The sequence below is a fragment of the Plectropomus leopardus genome, chromosome 15 (genome assembly GCF_026936395.1).
Source record: "Plectropomus leopardus strain MGB_pleo_1.0 chromosome 15, ASM2693639v1, whole genome shotgun sequence".
Lineage (NCBI taxonomy): Eukaryota > Metazoa > Chordata > Actinopteri > Perciformes > Serranidae > Plectropomus > Plectropomus leopardus.
This window is the reverse complement of record NC_142190.1, coordinates 29,638,317-29,655,025: the sequence shown is the minus strand read 5'-3', so window position 1 is coordinate 29,655,025 and position 16,709 is coordinate 29,638,317. Positions and strand designations below refer to the sequence as shown.

At 37.8% G+C, this 16,709-nt stretch overlaps 1 protein-coding gene across 1 annotated transcript; it reads left to right on the top strand.

Moving 5' to 3' along the window:
- The first annotated feature begins 3,147 nt into the window (after positions 1 to 3,147).
- vamp2 (vesicle-associated membrane protein 2) lies at positions 3,148 to 16,377 on the top strand. The gene is made up of 5 exons (XM_042499921.2): positions 3,148 to 3,561; positions 9,518 to 9,617; positions 9,931 to 10,089; positions 10,338 to 10,389; positions 11,474 to 16,377. Coding segments are annotated over exons 1-5 (330 nt in total). The 5' UTR covers positions 3,148 to 3,559; the 3' UTR covers positions 11,491 to 16,377.
- The last annotated feature ends 332 nt before the right edge of the window (positions 16,378 to 16,709 follow it).

Here is a 16,709-nt window from a genome sequence, read left to right as displayed (position 1 = left end):
TGGTTAACTTACATGTAAAATAACATAAATAAATAAGTAAAATAACAATTCATACAAAAAATACACGCTAATTTGTGCACAGTGCATTCAACAGTAAGAGACATGGTCTGAGTGTGAATGTGCTGGATTTATAGTATTTGGTATTAAATGCCTTATGTACATTTTGTTTGCTGCTGCAGTGCAGCGGCTCTGTAATATCATCACAAATATAGTTTTTTTGTCCATATGTACACTTATTAAAAGTAAAAACATTTTCAACAGGCCTCCTCTAAATGCTCTCTAAAATGTTCTTGCTTGTATGATATGAATGCAATTTCCTGATTAGAAACATGCACTGCATTGCTTTTTTTTTTTTTTTTAAATATTCTCCTATGGCTGTAAATCTTTAAGCACAATCAAAAAGGTTTCCAAATATTTGAACTCCTCCACTGTTTTTACAGAATGATCATTAATTGACACCAGTGGAGACACAATAACCAGCTCCTTATTCATATTTTTGTTAATAAAAATGAGCACTGTCAAACAAAGCAAACCACTAAGCTTTACAATAAATATAAAGAAAAAAATGCATTCTATGTGCGAAATAATCATTAGCAAATGTAACTTTCCGAACATTACCATTAAATCCCCATTAAAAAATAAGCAATTCTTTCCTTAATACATTGTCACCTTTCTGCAGAAGCCTCTGTTTCGTTCTTGGGGGACACTCTAAACATTTTTTTGATAGTGACATAACCTCTTAAAATTTAATATGTTCAGTTATAGTCTTTGTTTGTTCAACAGTATCACTGCAGCAATCGAAAAATGTCAGTTTGATAATGGAAAAATTAAAATAAAATAAAATAAAGAATACAATAAAATGAAATAAAATAAAATAATATAAAATAAAGTAAAATAGAATGAATGAATGGATGAATAAATAAATAAATAAAGCAAGATTTTATTTTCCCCTGAAAAAGAAAAGATTCTAAAAAAAAAAAAGTCTTGGTCTAGCAGCAGTTCAGTGGTGAGACTGAGAGTAGATTTATGCGCTCACATGAGATTCCCGTCTGTGTAATTTCCTCATGCCTGCAGGACTAACACTTCGCAGAAAGCCAATTGATGTGTCAAGTGAGGTCAAGTGAGGTTCAGTAGGATGAATATATAACTGGGTATGTGAGTGTTTGGATTTAGGAATTCCTTCATTGTTAGTTACCAGCACATCAGTAAACACTTGGATGCAAAAAACAAAAATACATTTCAAAATATCTCTCTGAACGTCTGCAAGATTTAACTACTTTCTGTATAAGACACAATACATTTTATGCTTAAAAAAACTGTTATGAAAAATCTACCAACAGGAAAATAAACCAGTCAAGGATCTGTATGGTTGTTGTATTTGCAGACATGTTGGTGATGCATTTTGCGTTAAATTAGGTCAAAGATAAACCCCACTGAGGCCTAATGGTGAACTGATTATTGATCGGATCCTCTAGTTGGTGACATATGCTTCCAACCATATTGGGTTTAGGGTTTATGGGTTTGGGTTTCAACATATTATACTCCTTAAAAATGTTATTGTCTTTAACTTGTTTCATTCTGGCATCTCCATGAAGATAATAATTACAAGACCACATAGGGCTGGGAAAAAAATAAGGATTTTTTTTTTATTGGTTCAGAAAGCTGTGTACAGCGAAGGAAAAAAAAGATATTATTATACCAAATCATTGTAAAAATCTGACTTTTTTGAACAGTATGTTTCATTTACCTCACAGTTTTTACCCAAGCTGTCATGTGTTAAATTAATACACATCTTGGACCATTATCTTGCACATATTCACTATGAATTTTTGCACATCCCCTGCTTAATATTTTTGCACATCCTGCATAAAACTATACAGCCTAATTTGAAACAGCTATATTGTACATATTTGTTATGTTATAGTACTTTAAAAGTAAGTAATAATTTTTCTGTTCTGTATTCTACTCTATGTTCTATCTATTCTTTTTTAGTGTTGCAGTGCTTTGCCTTATTTTTATTCTTCTTGATATGATTATTGTGTGTTTTACGCACCAAAAACAAATAAACAACAACAAAAACAAGGCAAATTCTTTGTAAGTAACAATACTTGGCAATAAATCCTTTTGGAATCTGATATGAACAGGGAAAAAAATCAACCTTTCTATAACTGGAGTTTTTGTTTTAACTTTGCTTTCTCTAGAACATTCCCACGGGAAGCAGTGTGGTCCCTGTACCCAGCTAACATTTTCTTAGTTGTAAAAACATTCTGAGAATGGTACAATGCAACCAATGCATTTTAGTAATGTTTTCAGCTCCAAGCTTGCTTTTAGTTCCCAGAATGTAGGGTAACATTCTCTATATACATCAACAAATGTGAAAATGTTTTTTTTGTTAACATGTCACATTACATTACATTTATTATATTAAAGTTCTTTAATCGAAGGCCTTAATAACATGATCTGTTGCTTTAAAATGTTCCTTCTCTGTTTTCATGCAACATTATGGGAACATTTTATTAAAGACCATTCTATGAACTGTCACCTCTCAACATCACCAAAACAACCTCAGAATGTTGCAACAATTTTAAAGGCAACATTCAGAACATGTCATTGAGGCCTGAGACTACACATTTTTTATGAAAATGTAATTCAATATGTTAACAAAAATATGTATATATATATATTTTATGTTTATTGGGAATGTTATCCTAACTTTAAGAAGAACATTCAGGGAACTAAAAGAGAACCAAAACACTGCACTGGTTGCATTGTATCATTCTTTTTAGAACCAAAAACCAAAAATTGCTAGCTGGGGTATTAAATGTAATGTAGATTAGTGCCAGCCTGACATAATAGTGGAGCCTTGTTCCCCAAATAAAAGGCTCACCAAACGCTTTCAGGTGGGTCCACTCTCCACTCCATCCCTGTCCATATTTACTATGAATGATAATCAGACACCTACTGCGAAGCTCGCCACACCCCCTTTGTAGGAACGCCATTTTGTTGACACACAGACTTGCGGGCAAAAAAGCCGCTTTACTGAAGCTTTAAACCCAAGCATGACCATGACATGTGCTTTCTGTGAAGTAAATGTGCATAGACTTTCAATAACAGCATCTACATGTTAAGAAAACGCCGTCCTGGGCTTGAAAACTGTGTAATTGAAGTCTCCTGTCACCCATTTCAACATGAAACTCGCCGCGATTGACGTCACCGAGCCATCTTTGTCCACCTAATCCAGGCGGCTGTTTATTACACCTTCATTACTGCACGGACTCTGACAGCGCCGGGCTCCGACATTAGCCTGCAGGTGCCGCATCACGGGAGAAAAAAGGAAGAGGAGAACAGGTTGTGTTAGCACATCTCAGTGTGGCAAACACAAGCCAGTGCTCCTCCTAGGCTATATAGGCAGGGAAACGCCACAATAACCAAGCAAAGGGTGCCAGAGGGTAGAGAGGAGCGCAGAAGGCAATCCACATCCATCTGCCAGCCACTTAGCACGCGCTAACATTTCCAGTCCGGATTTCAGCACAGCTGTCCAGCCAATACTACCAGGAAAATGTGAGTACGACATGGTTTTCAACTCCTTTTTTGTTGTAATTCCCGATTTATTCATGTCCTCACGACTGATGTTGGCAGGCTATTTGGGATTAACGGTGTCTGAATGCTCTCTTGTGTGTCTTTGCCCGTTAAATACTGACGTTATTTCACCGGAGACTGTATATCATTGATATATAGTCCTGTTGAATTTCATTTTACAGCTCATTTCGCTAAAAAATGTGAACCAAGCGTGAATGTTTAAGCTAACGTCGGCCTAACCTTGGAGCAGACGGAGGGTTTATCAGTATTAAACATATAATAAGCAGTATTTTCAGCGTTTACACGGTAAACGAGCTCCGTGTTTATCGCGAGCCGTTTTATTTAGCCGTCTCGTGTTTTTTTATCAGAGAGCGCACGCACGCATTTGTTTCCAGTTTAAACTGGTTTGATTTGAAAAGGACACCGTCTGAACGGGTACCCACAGGCTAATTAAACACACATGAGGGAAACAAATCGTACGATAAATCCTTTCTTGTCCTCCCCGGACATTTACAGGCCTTCGTTTTTTTTGTGTGAACCACAGGTGACGATGAAGCTAATTGAAGAAACAGCAAGGACACACTGTTGGACATTTCAAGCGTCGACATTATTCGACGAATACACTACAGACCTTCTTATAGACGATGATATTATTAGCTCTGAAGCAGGCTTAGGCCTAGTTTACGTGATATTTGCAACCCACAGCGGGGGGTGGGGATAGCCTAGCCTCCTACTGTATGTCGTCGATGGTCGTGCGAGGGCGGACAGCTACATATCTCACCATATTTCAGCCTGTGTGAGACTTCAGGGGCAAATGAACCCAGTAAAATGGCTCCCTCCTGTGTTGTCCCTTCCTTCCCTTCATATGTATCTTTCTTCAGGGTGGGCTAAGGAAAGATAGCAGTGACACCCTCGTCTGTCATGTATTTTTTTTTGAACACACGACATGTCATTGAACGTGGCGACATGTTTGTTATCACTCCATAGGCTTCAAGCTACATTTGTCACCAGCGTTTGGTTATAATTGTCATCCTTAAAATCCTCCCCCCTTATAAGGAAGCTCCCCGCCCTGGATGATGTGTGGTAGGCTTTCAGTGTATTTACAGGCCCCGTCGTGCTCTCGTGAAACGTGATGTCTTTCAGGACGTTGTGTAGGCCTGCTGGGTCCGTGTATATGAAATGAAAGCAGGGAGAGCTGCGGGGCAGGTTCCAGTTCAGTCCCATCAAACAGACTGGGAGAGTTGGTGAGGCAGCGATCACACTCTTTTTGCTCTGGGCTGCTGTGGCGCTGTCCAGTGCTGAAATGTCTGTCTCTGTCCAGTGCTGAAAGTCAGACCGCGTGCTTTCTCATCACGCTGACCAAACAAACAGGAATCCATTTGATTCAAAATAAATAAATAGCAGCCTAGAAGTTAGTTTAACCCTTTGAAACCCGAGCAAATTGGTTGATCTTCTTTAAACAACATCAGAGGAAGGCAATGAGCAGCTTAACAAGAAATGAGCCAAAATGAGCAAGAAATTATTAAAAAAAATAAGTTACAAGAAAATTATCTGAAAATAAGCAAATAAATTGCTTATTTAATATAAAAACCCAAAGACATAGGAAAATTACCTTAAGAAAGCACAAAAAAAATAATTCTGTAACATAAGTTTAAATCCACAATTATAGGAATTATAGATATAGTTTTCTGGACATTATTTTCTATTTATGGATAATATCTAATAATGTCCATGCAGCTAATTTTCAAGTTTTTATTATTATTATTATTTTTATTATTTCTTTTTAAGTTGATCATTTCCTTTTCCAATGCTTTCAAAAGAAATCAAACCAATTTTCTCAGGTTTTTAAGGTTAAAATGCTTCTGAACAACATCTTAACGCAGCACAACAAAACTGATGTCAATCCAGTCAATCCTGGTTGTGAGCAAGTTCTCTTGAAAAAATATATCTATCTATCTATCTATCTATCTATCTATCTATCTATCTATCTATCTATCTGCCTGTCTGTCTGTCTGTCTGTCTGTCTACATTTAGGGTACATATTAGTACTTAAATGATTCATCATTTCATCAGGGACCCCCCCTGCACACATTCCTCAGTGTGGCAGGAGCTTTCATTGGACACCACATGGCGAGACTATTTTTATAAACTCTGTCTTGGAAAAGGGTTGAACATATTTAGTTTTAACATCAAAACTGACATTAGCAGTTTACTGCAGAAGGAGACATGTGAAACCTTACCAGTTGAGCATATTAGCTTAGCAGCTTAGATGAGATCGTTTGTATTTTTGATGTTTGAATGAAATTCCTGTTATTTCTGGCCTGTTATTCCCCCTCATTATGCTGTGGGGATAAGGTGAAACTGAAATGTGTGGCCTCTGCATCCATTTAACACCACGTGCAAATTCATTAGCAGGTTGAAAGTTTTACCCAAAAGGCTGAAATATATTGGCTGACACTGTCTTTTTTAAGATATCTGAGACAAGTGAAATAGGTTCATGGGGTCACACATGCCACCAATATCTGTTGACTGAATCAATGAAATCACTAACTCTTTCAGTAAACAGCAGTGCTGTGCATCTTCACTGATCTCACGATTTGATTACGATTGTCATGTCAACGATTTGATTCAGTTCCATGATGCGTTATACCCTCAATTTTCTATATTAATGCACATGGCTAAGTATTCATCAGTAAACACAAACAGTCAGCTAGCTCTGTTCTCCCACAATTTACCAGTTGCTACCATGCAGGGCTGGTTGTGACCAGCAAGTTCTCTTGAACTGTAGAAATTTATTGTCCAGCTGCAGCCGGAAAATCAACAAGCATTCTTATGTGGCTATAACTGATTATGTCCTGTCACTGCATGGATGCAGAATAGTCCACATCCACATTGTGATGCATGTTAGAAACAATTAATTTCAACACCCCTAGTATTAATACCTCATGTGCCGCAATCAGTGGCGCATATAGAGACCAAATTCAGATTATCATTTTCAACTAAAAGTGCAGATTATCTGTTATAAATGGTGATTAGAACTGTGCGTGGAGATTCCAGTTTTCTCCTTCAGTGAACTCTGTGGTCTGTATTCACAGGATATGGAGGCTGGAGAGAAATCTTTTCACGGCACTAGCAATTCTTGCTCATTGGCAGGGGTCACCATGCCAGTTCAGAGGTGACGATAGCATGAACCTCTGCACAGATTACACCTCTGTGGTGATACTTGTCACACTAGGAAGTGAAAAGAAGCCTACAGTATACAGAGATATCATACAGTTTAATATGAGGCAGTGAACATCAGCAATTCTTTATCCAACACTGCTTTTGATTTGTAAACATACTGATATTGTACAATGATAATTACTCTAGTTAGTAAGTAAAACAATGTAAGATATACTGTTCTTTCTCTTGAGACCAGAGTCATTATCATCATATATATGCAGACAAATAATAATAATTCATCATACCATAAGTAGCCTTGGGTGTTTTATATTGTCAGTTTTTATTAGAGGCGGTTGTCAGCTGATGGGGACCACCAGCACCATCAGGCCGACTCTTCAAAAGGATTTGTTGTTGTTAGAGGATTAGTGATGTGTGAGCGTGTAAAGGTGACCTTTATACAGAGTTTTGCCTCACACTGGTACAGTGGCTGAGTTAAGGTAACTTTGTCAGGAGATACTACAGCCTCAGTAAATCCCACCCCCTAATTTTAGAGACAGTTTCGCTGTCTAATCATATTGATTTCTCTGGATTTATAGATAGCAATAAAGTACGCTCAATTAAGCATGCTTAGCTGCTCCACACTGCATGCAATATTTATGTAGCTTTTAAGCATTTTTCATTTGCTGTTTTATTTTATCTGCTGCTGTAACAAGCTGTGGAATGTTTAAGTTTTACTGTTCAGATTATGTTAAAGCTTTAAACTGATATTTGCACATATTATTATTGAAGGTGAACTGATATTGAGATGATCATTTCTCATTTAAACTGATTTGAGACTAGCTTGCTGTTCCTTTTATAATTACTTACACTGTTTTTTTGTGCTTAGTTTGTTTGGTTGTTGTGTATGTTGTCTATTTTACATTTCAGGGATTATGCAGGGTCAGATTATTCACTTTAATGGACCGTATTTTTAAATGTAGACAATGTTCAGCACTTCACAATAGAATTCATTAAAAGTGCATCTACAGGATACATTTTTATTTCAAAGTACAGCCTTTAGAATAAGAAAGATAATGCATATTTGTTGAGTCTTTGGAAATTCGGCAATTTTGCTGTTGCTTTACGTAGATTGTGGCTCAGTTGTTAAATGATGTTGTGCTCTTTGTTTTTGATCAGCCTGGGATCACCAGAGCCTGCATGAGATATATACAGTGTAGTGGGTTAGTAGTTTTTGCTGCGTACCCTTAAGCACAGGTTTTTGTTCATGTGTCATGTAAGAATTAAAGTCAACAACACGGGCTTGGCGGAACATCGCAAAAAAGAAAAAAAAAAGGAAGAAATTAGTTATTTATAAACATTAAATTAATATTCACAAACAACCATATATAGTTTTCATAATTATGCTGTATCCCTTTCTCCTGCTATAAATAATAGAGGTATAAGAGTGCGTTAACATTAAGTCGAGGCATTTTTTTCATGGAGCTTTCACTTTTCAGTGGTAAATGACGCTCTCACTCAAAGTGCCTGTCTTTCACATTATTGTTGCACAGTGCATCCAAAAGAAAAGGTCCATGTAGGTCACAATGCAGCATGACATAACTAATCCACTTGACATTTGCAAAACCTTCTGTGGATTATTCTTTTTGTGATGGAAGGCGGTGATGTCAAAAACACTGATGTAGTGATAATGAATATTCGAAATTATTTCAATACTCATTTTCTGTGGTGTTGATACAGTGGCACCAGCTGAGCTCTATCACGCTCTCTTATTGTTGATGTTTACTACAGTCATTCTGCTGTTCTCTGCTGCTGACCAAGAAAAGAAAATGTCCTCAATGTCATTTGTAGCCTTTTAATATTTGTCCTACAGTAAAAAAATAAAATTTTATTACTTCAATGCCAATTTTTCCTGCGGTACTGAAAATGGTATCAAATTTCAGTGATTTGCAAGGTATTGTATCAAAGGTAGAAAGTCCAATATGACATTAACACAAGGTAATTTTCCTCACTCTCCAGCACTAACGTTAAGAAAAGTTAATTTTTAGAAAATCTTCCAAATAAGCTAAGATCTGATTTTAACTTGGATCTCATACCCAGCATCACTTCACTTTACTTATATGAAGTATCTGATCGGTATTCCAAATTTGAGCCGTTTACTCTAAACCTTTAACTGACATCAGCAGAGTTAGACATGTAATGAAATATTCTTTCACATAATCAATTAGAACAATACATATGTGAAATATGGCTGAATATGGAAATGTTGTAACTTTAATAATGGATAGCATTCTTATACGTCTTTAATCACTGTTTTTTTTAAAAAAAAAAAAAAAAAACTACTGTGATTTTTTTTTCTTTTTTTCATAAGATTATAACGACCTGACAATAAGAAGTGTTGTTGTTTGGTCACCTTAGAACGAGCCGTTTATATCTGCATGCGGAGAAGGTTCTCTTCCATGTGGTCTGCCATATGTTTTTCTACCGTAGCCTAGAATGGACAAATCAAGTACATTCTTGTTTTTGCGTCGGCCACTGTAGTGCTACACGCTTGGAAGATGAGAGAAGTTTGAGTGTCACAACTTCACCATGAGATGCCAGTAAATCTTACACTTCAAACTCCTGAAAGGAGCTCCTGTGATGAATTCAATATGTCTATTTTGTATTAAATACAAAGTCAAGTCAAGTTTTTTTTTCCTGTTGTGTTTATCAAAGCTTTCTCAACTGTTTCTCAGTGGATATGCTTTATACTGAATTATTGTATTTGTTTTATCACCAGGTCTGCCCCAGCTGGAGCCCCTGCACCAGAGGGAGGGAATCAGCCCCCCAACCTCACCAGCAACCGTCGTCTGCAGCAGACACAGGCACAAGTGGATGAGGTGAGCACACACCTCTCTGTTGTGATGTCAGGCTCAGATATAGACATTTACGGTTTTAGCATTGTTCAGTGGTCACTTGCGCACAGGTCAGCCTTCTCTGCTTACTCATTACACATTTGAAACAAAAAACATAGATCATTGTTAGGGATGGCTTTGACTAGTCATTTCAGTAAAGCTTTAAACCACGATTTGATGTGAAACTTTAAACAACTTTGAATCATCATCCTTATCCAGTAGGTCAGCTCCATCTTCTCAGACACACAGTCACTCTGTCTTGATAGCTGATTACACTGCTTTGCGTGTCTTTCCCGAGGTGGTGGATATCATGCGTGTAAACGTGGATAAGGTTCTGGAGCGTGATCAGAAGCTGTCAGAACTGGACGATAGGGCTGACGCCCTGCAGGCTGGAGCCTCTCAGTTTGAGACCAGCGCTGCGAAACTGAAGAATAAATACTGGTGGAAGAATGCCAAGGTGAGAACATGCAGACATGCTTACATGAATAGCAAATACCAGGCAGCCTTAAACTTCCCTGTTTACAGACAGATGAGAGAAAGCATGACTAATAATACAGATAGATGCAGAAGTCTGAAATTTTTGTGTGATTGTTATGCCTTTAAGAATTTGGATTGCAAATACAGCAAGTCTGTTAAAATTGAAAAAGTGACAATTTCGACTGCTTTGCTCATGATTTGTTTTTTCTGAAATTCCACTGACTACAGATGATGATTATCCTGGGTGTGATATGTGTGATTGTCCTCATCGTCATTATTGGTAAGAATCCTTCTAACTTTTTTTGTGCATATGGATTTGTCAGTGTAATCTTCAACTATAAAACACATTCTATACATACATACATATACATTGTAAGACATGTCCCAAATGAAAAATTTACTTGAAGTTGTTGGCAAATATTGTTTGTTTGCAGCCTAGTCATCAAAAACAAAAAATGTCTGCGTTGTACATTTCTGCAAACCACAAATACGTTACACTGGTGTGTTTGATAAGTATCATATCAATGTTTCTGAAGTGATGAATTCTATGAGCTGACGGTGGATGGTGGATGGTGCTTAAAACAGGGCTGTTTTTCTGACGCCATAAAAGTCTATGTTTTTGAGATGCGGGGTTCTCATAGGACAGACACGCCACAAACATGATGATTGTATAGAATATGACGCATTGTTGTACATTTAACTACCCAACAGTATGTAAAGAAGCTAAATGGAACACCATAAACATCTACTGCAATGATACACAACATACACATTATTGCAGCAGGAATATTAATCCAAAAACTTCAGTAAGTAGTACAACACTGACAGGGAACATTTTAGTGCTGAATGAGTAATTTTACTTTTGAAAGAAGCAGCTGCTGCAGAGGGGGGCAAAACAAACTTTTAGACCCAGCTCAATGAACGGTTAAGTTTCACTTTTACTGCGCCTGACATTCTGCTGCTCCGTCTGTGCCAGAGCACGCTCTGTGCTCCGAGAGGTGCAATGAATAAGTAAGTAGTATGCATATTCCAACAGCGCTCCTTATGAATGGTCCAACTCCAATAATAGAAAATCAGTTTGTGGCAGCCGATGTTTTGGTCGTGGTGGGTTGCCACAAATAAATAATTGTGTGGGAAATTGTACTTTGAATGCAGTATTTTAACTTGTGGTGGGGTATTTTTACAATATGGTAGTAGTACTTTTACGTAAGTAAAGGACCTTCCAGCACCGTGCAAATGTAACGAATCCATGGTTTGCAGAAACATACAATGCCAACATTTTTTGCGGTCATTTGTTGGTGGTTTGATTGCATTACTTTAAATATTACGAGTAAGACTTTTTCTTCCCTTCTTTCTTTCTACAGTGTACTTCAGCACCTAAGAAGAGTTGCTCCTACCCCAGTCTAATCCTTCCTTGCTACAGAAAAAGAAAAACCCTCAAATTGATTACAAAATTAACCATGATAATTACTTTACTATGTATATCTCCTGAATAGCCTCGATATAACACCCCTAAACCTTCAGGGCCCCATGGCTCCCCCACTTCCACCACTTCGCCTCTGGACCCCTGTCAATATTTGTCCTGTGAGTGTGTGGCCCTGTCTCCTTTCTGGGTACTCTTGGCTTTTCTAACCTGCCATACTGAGAACCAAACACTTGTGACGATGCAACAACAGACAAGGAAACAACGATTGGCGATAATTGTTACATAACTGATATATATAGTTCTTTGTAGAGTTTTATTCTGATATATACTGTTTTGTAGGTGTGTGTGCGTGTGTGTGTGCATTTTGTATTTTTTAATTTTTGTATTAATTTGACGTATGCTTCAGCGTTAACTACTGCCTATTAATCAAAGTGTGTATTTTGCATGTTATCATCATCCGTCTGTCCCCCCTGCTTACTCTCTCTATTTTTGGTGTACTTTTTGCACAGTGGAGTCAGTCTCCATTTTACGGACATACCAACTGATTTTCCAGCTCATCTGTGTTTTTCTTGTCCACTTAAAAGTCCAAAATAAGCCAGAGAACTAAAACTTGCAGGAAAATATCATCAAGTTACAAAAATTTGAGCTATTTCAAAACTGCCCTTGAGAAATTCCCCAGGTTAACTTCAGCTCCAGATTTCTATAACTTGATCAAAGAATTCAAGTCTTAGCCTCTTTGCTGGCTTTCTGAGAGAGTCAGCGATCACCAATATTGATCAAACATCCAAATAATGCATGAATTGTTAAACTAATCCCCAGTAATCATCACTCCTTTCCATTTCATCCTCCCGGTATCTGTTCTCTTTCTCCATTTCACCCCTCTAATTCATCTTCATCGCTCTTAACCCTCTTCTGTGCGTCAGCATGCTTGAACACCTCGATTTCTTATTTCTAAACTGCCATAGTACAGTCGGACCAATGTCTGTAGATGTTTCTTTTTTATTTAAATATTAACGTAGTGTCTTATTTCGAAAACATTCCTTCATTGCAGTCTAGTGCAAATGGTCTTACCGTAGCACATGTAAGTGTAAGTATCTTTAAAAAAAATTATAAATAACGCGATGAAACTTGTGTCGAAAACTGTCGGTCATACAAACCATAGGAGAAAAAATAGTTCTAGTAAATAGCTGTAAGGGTAAGTTTTGGATAGACAGGATTAGACTTTCAATCTGTCCAAATTATTTTGTTTTAAAATAGGGGTGATGCTATCAGAAACATTCCACTTACAGTATACTGTGGAGATGTCATTCATGTCAAACTGTGGATATGGGTTTGAAATTCAGCCGATAAAACGGGGCCGTCGCATCGATTAATTTCCATAAAGCAAATTCTTTACCGGCCCATGACTTACATGGACACTGAAAAGCCTTAGTCACTTGTATTAGTTGCTGTAGACGACTTCCAGTCAAACATACCCTTACATCTGCGCAAAGGGAGTGGCTGACTGCCGATAAAGGAATCTGTTTAAAATGCACAAATAACCTTGTTTTTGATGGCGCTGTCTGGCCGGTCAATAGCCCGGCCAAAGGAGATCCTCGTGCAGCAAAACCTCTCCACATAAAGAGCACATAAAGAGACAATTCAGCCTTATTTGCAAAATCCAGGAACAGGGACCGAGGCTAATGAGGAAAAAAAAGTCAAATTCACAGTTGAGTTTTAGGTCAGCAACTTTGGGGTAGGCTACAGTCAAAGCGACAAGGAAGCAATTATTCAGTAGCACTCCTAAGAAGAGTGTTTCGCTAGCGCAGTGGTTCTGTCTCAGTGTTTCTCCCTCTAGTTAAGGCCTTTTTTTCTTTTTTAAATATAATAGATTCTATTTTTTATTATAGTATATTTTTGTGTGAACCAGACAGGTAAAGAGGAAGTGTGCAATCAGCGCTGTTAGCTGCCCGACAGCGGCGAGCTCCTCTTTACCTCTTGTCTGCTGTGTTTTTTGTAATTCAGCTCCGTGCGTTATACACTGCCAAGCAACAAGGGAGAGGCTTCGATTCTTATTGCAGTTGTTTCTTTCATTGGTGCCCTCACTGGTTTGCTCTTAAAAAACATTCTTTTACATGTTTCTGGCATTTGCTCATGTGTGTACAAAAACCTTTTGGCTACTTGATGAGCAGGAGAGCAGGGCGATGTGATGTTTTATAATGCTCTGTCAGACTAAGGCCTTGTGCACATGAAGGTGAAATGACGTAAAATTCCTTAATTTGACGTCAACCATAGAAGGTTTTATGTATTTGTGGCAAATCTAAGCTCTGATATAGTTGGAATTCAGCTTGAAATGTTAGATTTTTTTAAGTGTGCAGTCATGAATAAATGCTGAGCAGAAAGCTCAACTCATGCTCTACTGCCACTGACGTCACTAACAAAAAATCTCAGATTTTACGGTCAGCTGCTGTCACCAGAAACATACAAAGACCACAAAACCACCACTTTTTCAAAAAGCAAGTGTGTGTAAAGCCTTAGTAGCCTTGTCTCTTTCCAACATGACTTTTTATCTTCCCCACCGGCTGAGTAGCCCAAGCTGCCCCCCCTTTTGCTCAACTCACTGATTCAGAATCCTACAGTGTGTGTGTGTGTGTGTGTGTGTGTGTGTATGTGTGTGAGCGCAGGTGCATCAATGTGTCTATGTGTGTTAGAATAGCTCTGGAATATCCCCGGTTTATCCCGCCAGATTAGGCCGCTTAAATCTCAGTGAGGGCACGTTGTTTCCTTGACCACTGAAGTATACGAGCAGACAGATCTGCCGACCAGTTCCATTAGAAAAGGAAAACCTTAACAACCCCCCCCCCCCCCTTTTCCACATTTTTCAAAGCAAAAACAGAGCAAACTCCAGAAGATTACCAAAGACCAGAATTCCATGCTTTTACGCTGCCAATTGCCATCAAAAACAAGTGGAGAGAAACAGGTTGCCCAAACCAATCCGAGTCTGTTTTAAATACCCTTACCCTATTTACCCGCAAATAACAGGACCTTTCGACATTCACACGCTATTTCTATGTGTGTGTCAGTTTGGCTTGTGAGTGTGCCATCCTAACATATGCAAAATAAACCAAAACATAAGGGCCGCATGCTTCAAAATCTCAAAATACAGTCTGCCCCCCACCGTGCGTATCCAGGTCTGAAGAGCCTCTTTAATCTGGAACAAGTTTGTAGACACATGATCCTGTAACTAATAATAGCACAACTCTTCTTTTTTTGTCTCCATAGTGCTGCCGAGTTTGAAAATGAAAACTAGCTATTAAAAATAAACCTAGAAAATGCTACAAAAAATCTGCATTGTTTGGTGTTGTAATATGGGGGTGTTTTGGGGGGTAGGGGGTCCTATATCCTCAGGTTTAACCTATTAACAATTTACCAAAATATATACGAGGACAAAACTATATTAGCAACGTGTAAAAATTGGGGTTTTTTTGCAATAGGAAATCATTATAGGGTTACAAACGTGGTCCTTTCAGCCATCCGACAGGAGTTAACCACACAAAGTGAAACAACACTACTGATTGGGGTAGGACTTCTGTGTTATCCAACTGTTGTGAGCGCTCAACCAATTTGGTCACAATAGTGAAAATGAAGTGAGTGCTTTCTTTTTTTTTTGTTTGCTTTACTGTCTGTATGAAAAGAAGTGCGTATATATTTTAACAGCGTGGCACTTTTTCCGTTGTGATTCATTTGTTGTGGTGGGACGGGAACATGATCCGGTGGAGAATATTGTCTTATGTCAGCCTCAAGAATTGTTCAGGGATCTCAACTTTACGTTGCATTCGGGCCATTTTCGGGAGAGATCCCAAAAGCAAACGCAGAAATAGTGTTCAGACACCTCTTTCAGGGTTTGAATCATAACTCGGGAACTCGTAATTCAAACTTGAAAGGAAAAACAGAAAGAAATCAATTCAATCCTTCGACAAAGTGTAACATGTACAGAGTGGGAAATGCTCCCCAACATTCACTGTCACCTCCAAAAATGGGCTGAATGCAGCAAAAGGAGGGAACCTTTTGAGTCTCTGAATGCTCGCTGGATGGCTATAATTATACAATATTCTAATTAATGTGTGTTTTATTTTTGAACCAAATGTTGTTTTTTTCATTTTCATCAATTTAGTAATAATTCTCGATGTCACTGAATTGTTTTTATGTAAGCACTGATGGGTAAAGGTAAAGAAAATGGGAAGTTAATGGGGAAAAAAAAGTATTTTTACCTTCAATTGTCCAGAATGCTTAGAATGATTCTACAGTTTACATCAGATTGCCGTTTGTATCTACAAGATATATATTTTTTGTTTAAATCTGTTTATTTTTGAGGAAAGATTTTAATTTCTCTTTTGGGGCTGGAGTTTCTGGGATGGAGGTCCGTATTGCCCCTGGTCGTCTGGTCTTACAGGAGGGACAGGACAGGAGGATCATGGGCAATGTGTTCGGTTTTAATCTTTTATTTTTTTCTTCTCTTTCTTTGCTTTTATTTATTGATAGATTTATTGTGCTGTCATTTGGTATGGGATTAGAAACTAAACAAGATTGACTCAATGTTAATGGAGAGGAGACTGAATGAAAAACTAAAGTACATAAAATAATTGTAGTGTAAATCTATCAATGTCTTATTATATTGATGAACATCATGAAATATATGTATATTGGAAAAACAGTATCTATGACAACTTGTACTTTTGTGTGTGCTTCATGTGCTTTGTGGGTGTGCAACAATGGGCAGATGCAATTTTGACCGCAATTCTGGGACCTTATCTGACCTGTATGAATAAGCATAAATTTATTATCAATACAAAGATAAACCTCTTTTTCAGTTTGTCCTGATTACATGTAAGTGTGTATCGAAAATACATGGAGACCTGGAACCATAAAGTGCACGTCTGCACCTGTCACATCCTGCTTCACACCAAAACACAGACAGACTGGCATGTACAGCATTTTAAGGGACAGTTCACCCCAAAATCAAAAATACATATTATTCCTCATACCTGTCGTGCAATCTATAAATCTAGTTTGTTTTGGTGTGAGTTGCAGAGTGCTGGAGATATCTGCCGCAGTTTGAAAAACTCAACAGTCGTGTCTCTTTCCAGAAATCATGACGGAGTTTTTCAAGGTAATCCACAGACCTTGTTTCCAGC

Bases quoted from the DNA above. Each gene is read 5' to 3' on its own strand.
- vamp2 (XM_042499921.2), top strand. The intron at 9,618-9,930 runs GTGAGCACACAC...GTCTTTCCCGAG, and splicing joins CACAGGCACAAGTGGATGAG to GTGGTGGATATCATGCGTGT. The intron at 10,090-10,337 runs GTGAGAACATGC...CACTGACTACAG, and splicing joins ACTGGTGGAAGAATGCCAAG to ATGATGATTATCCTGGGTGT.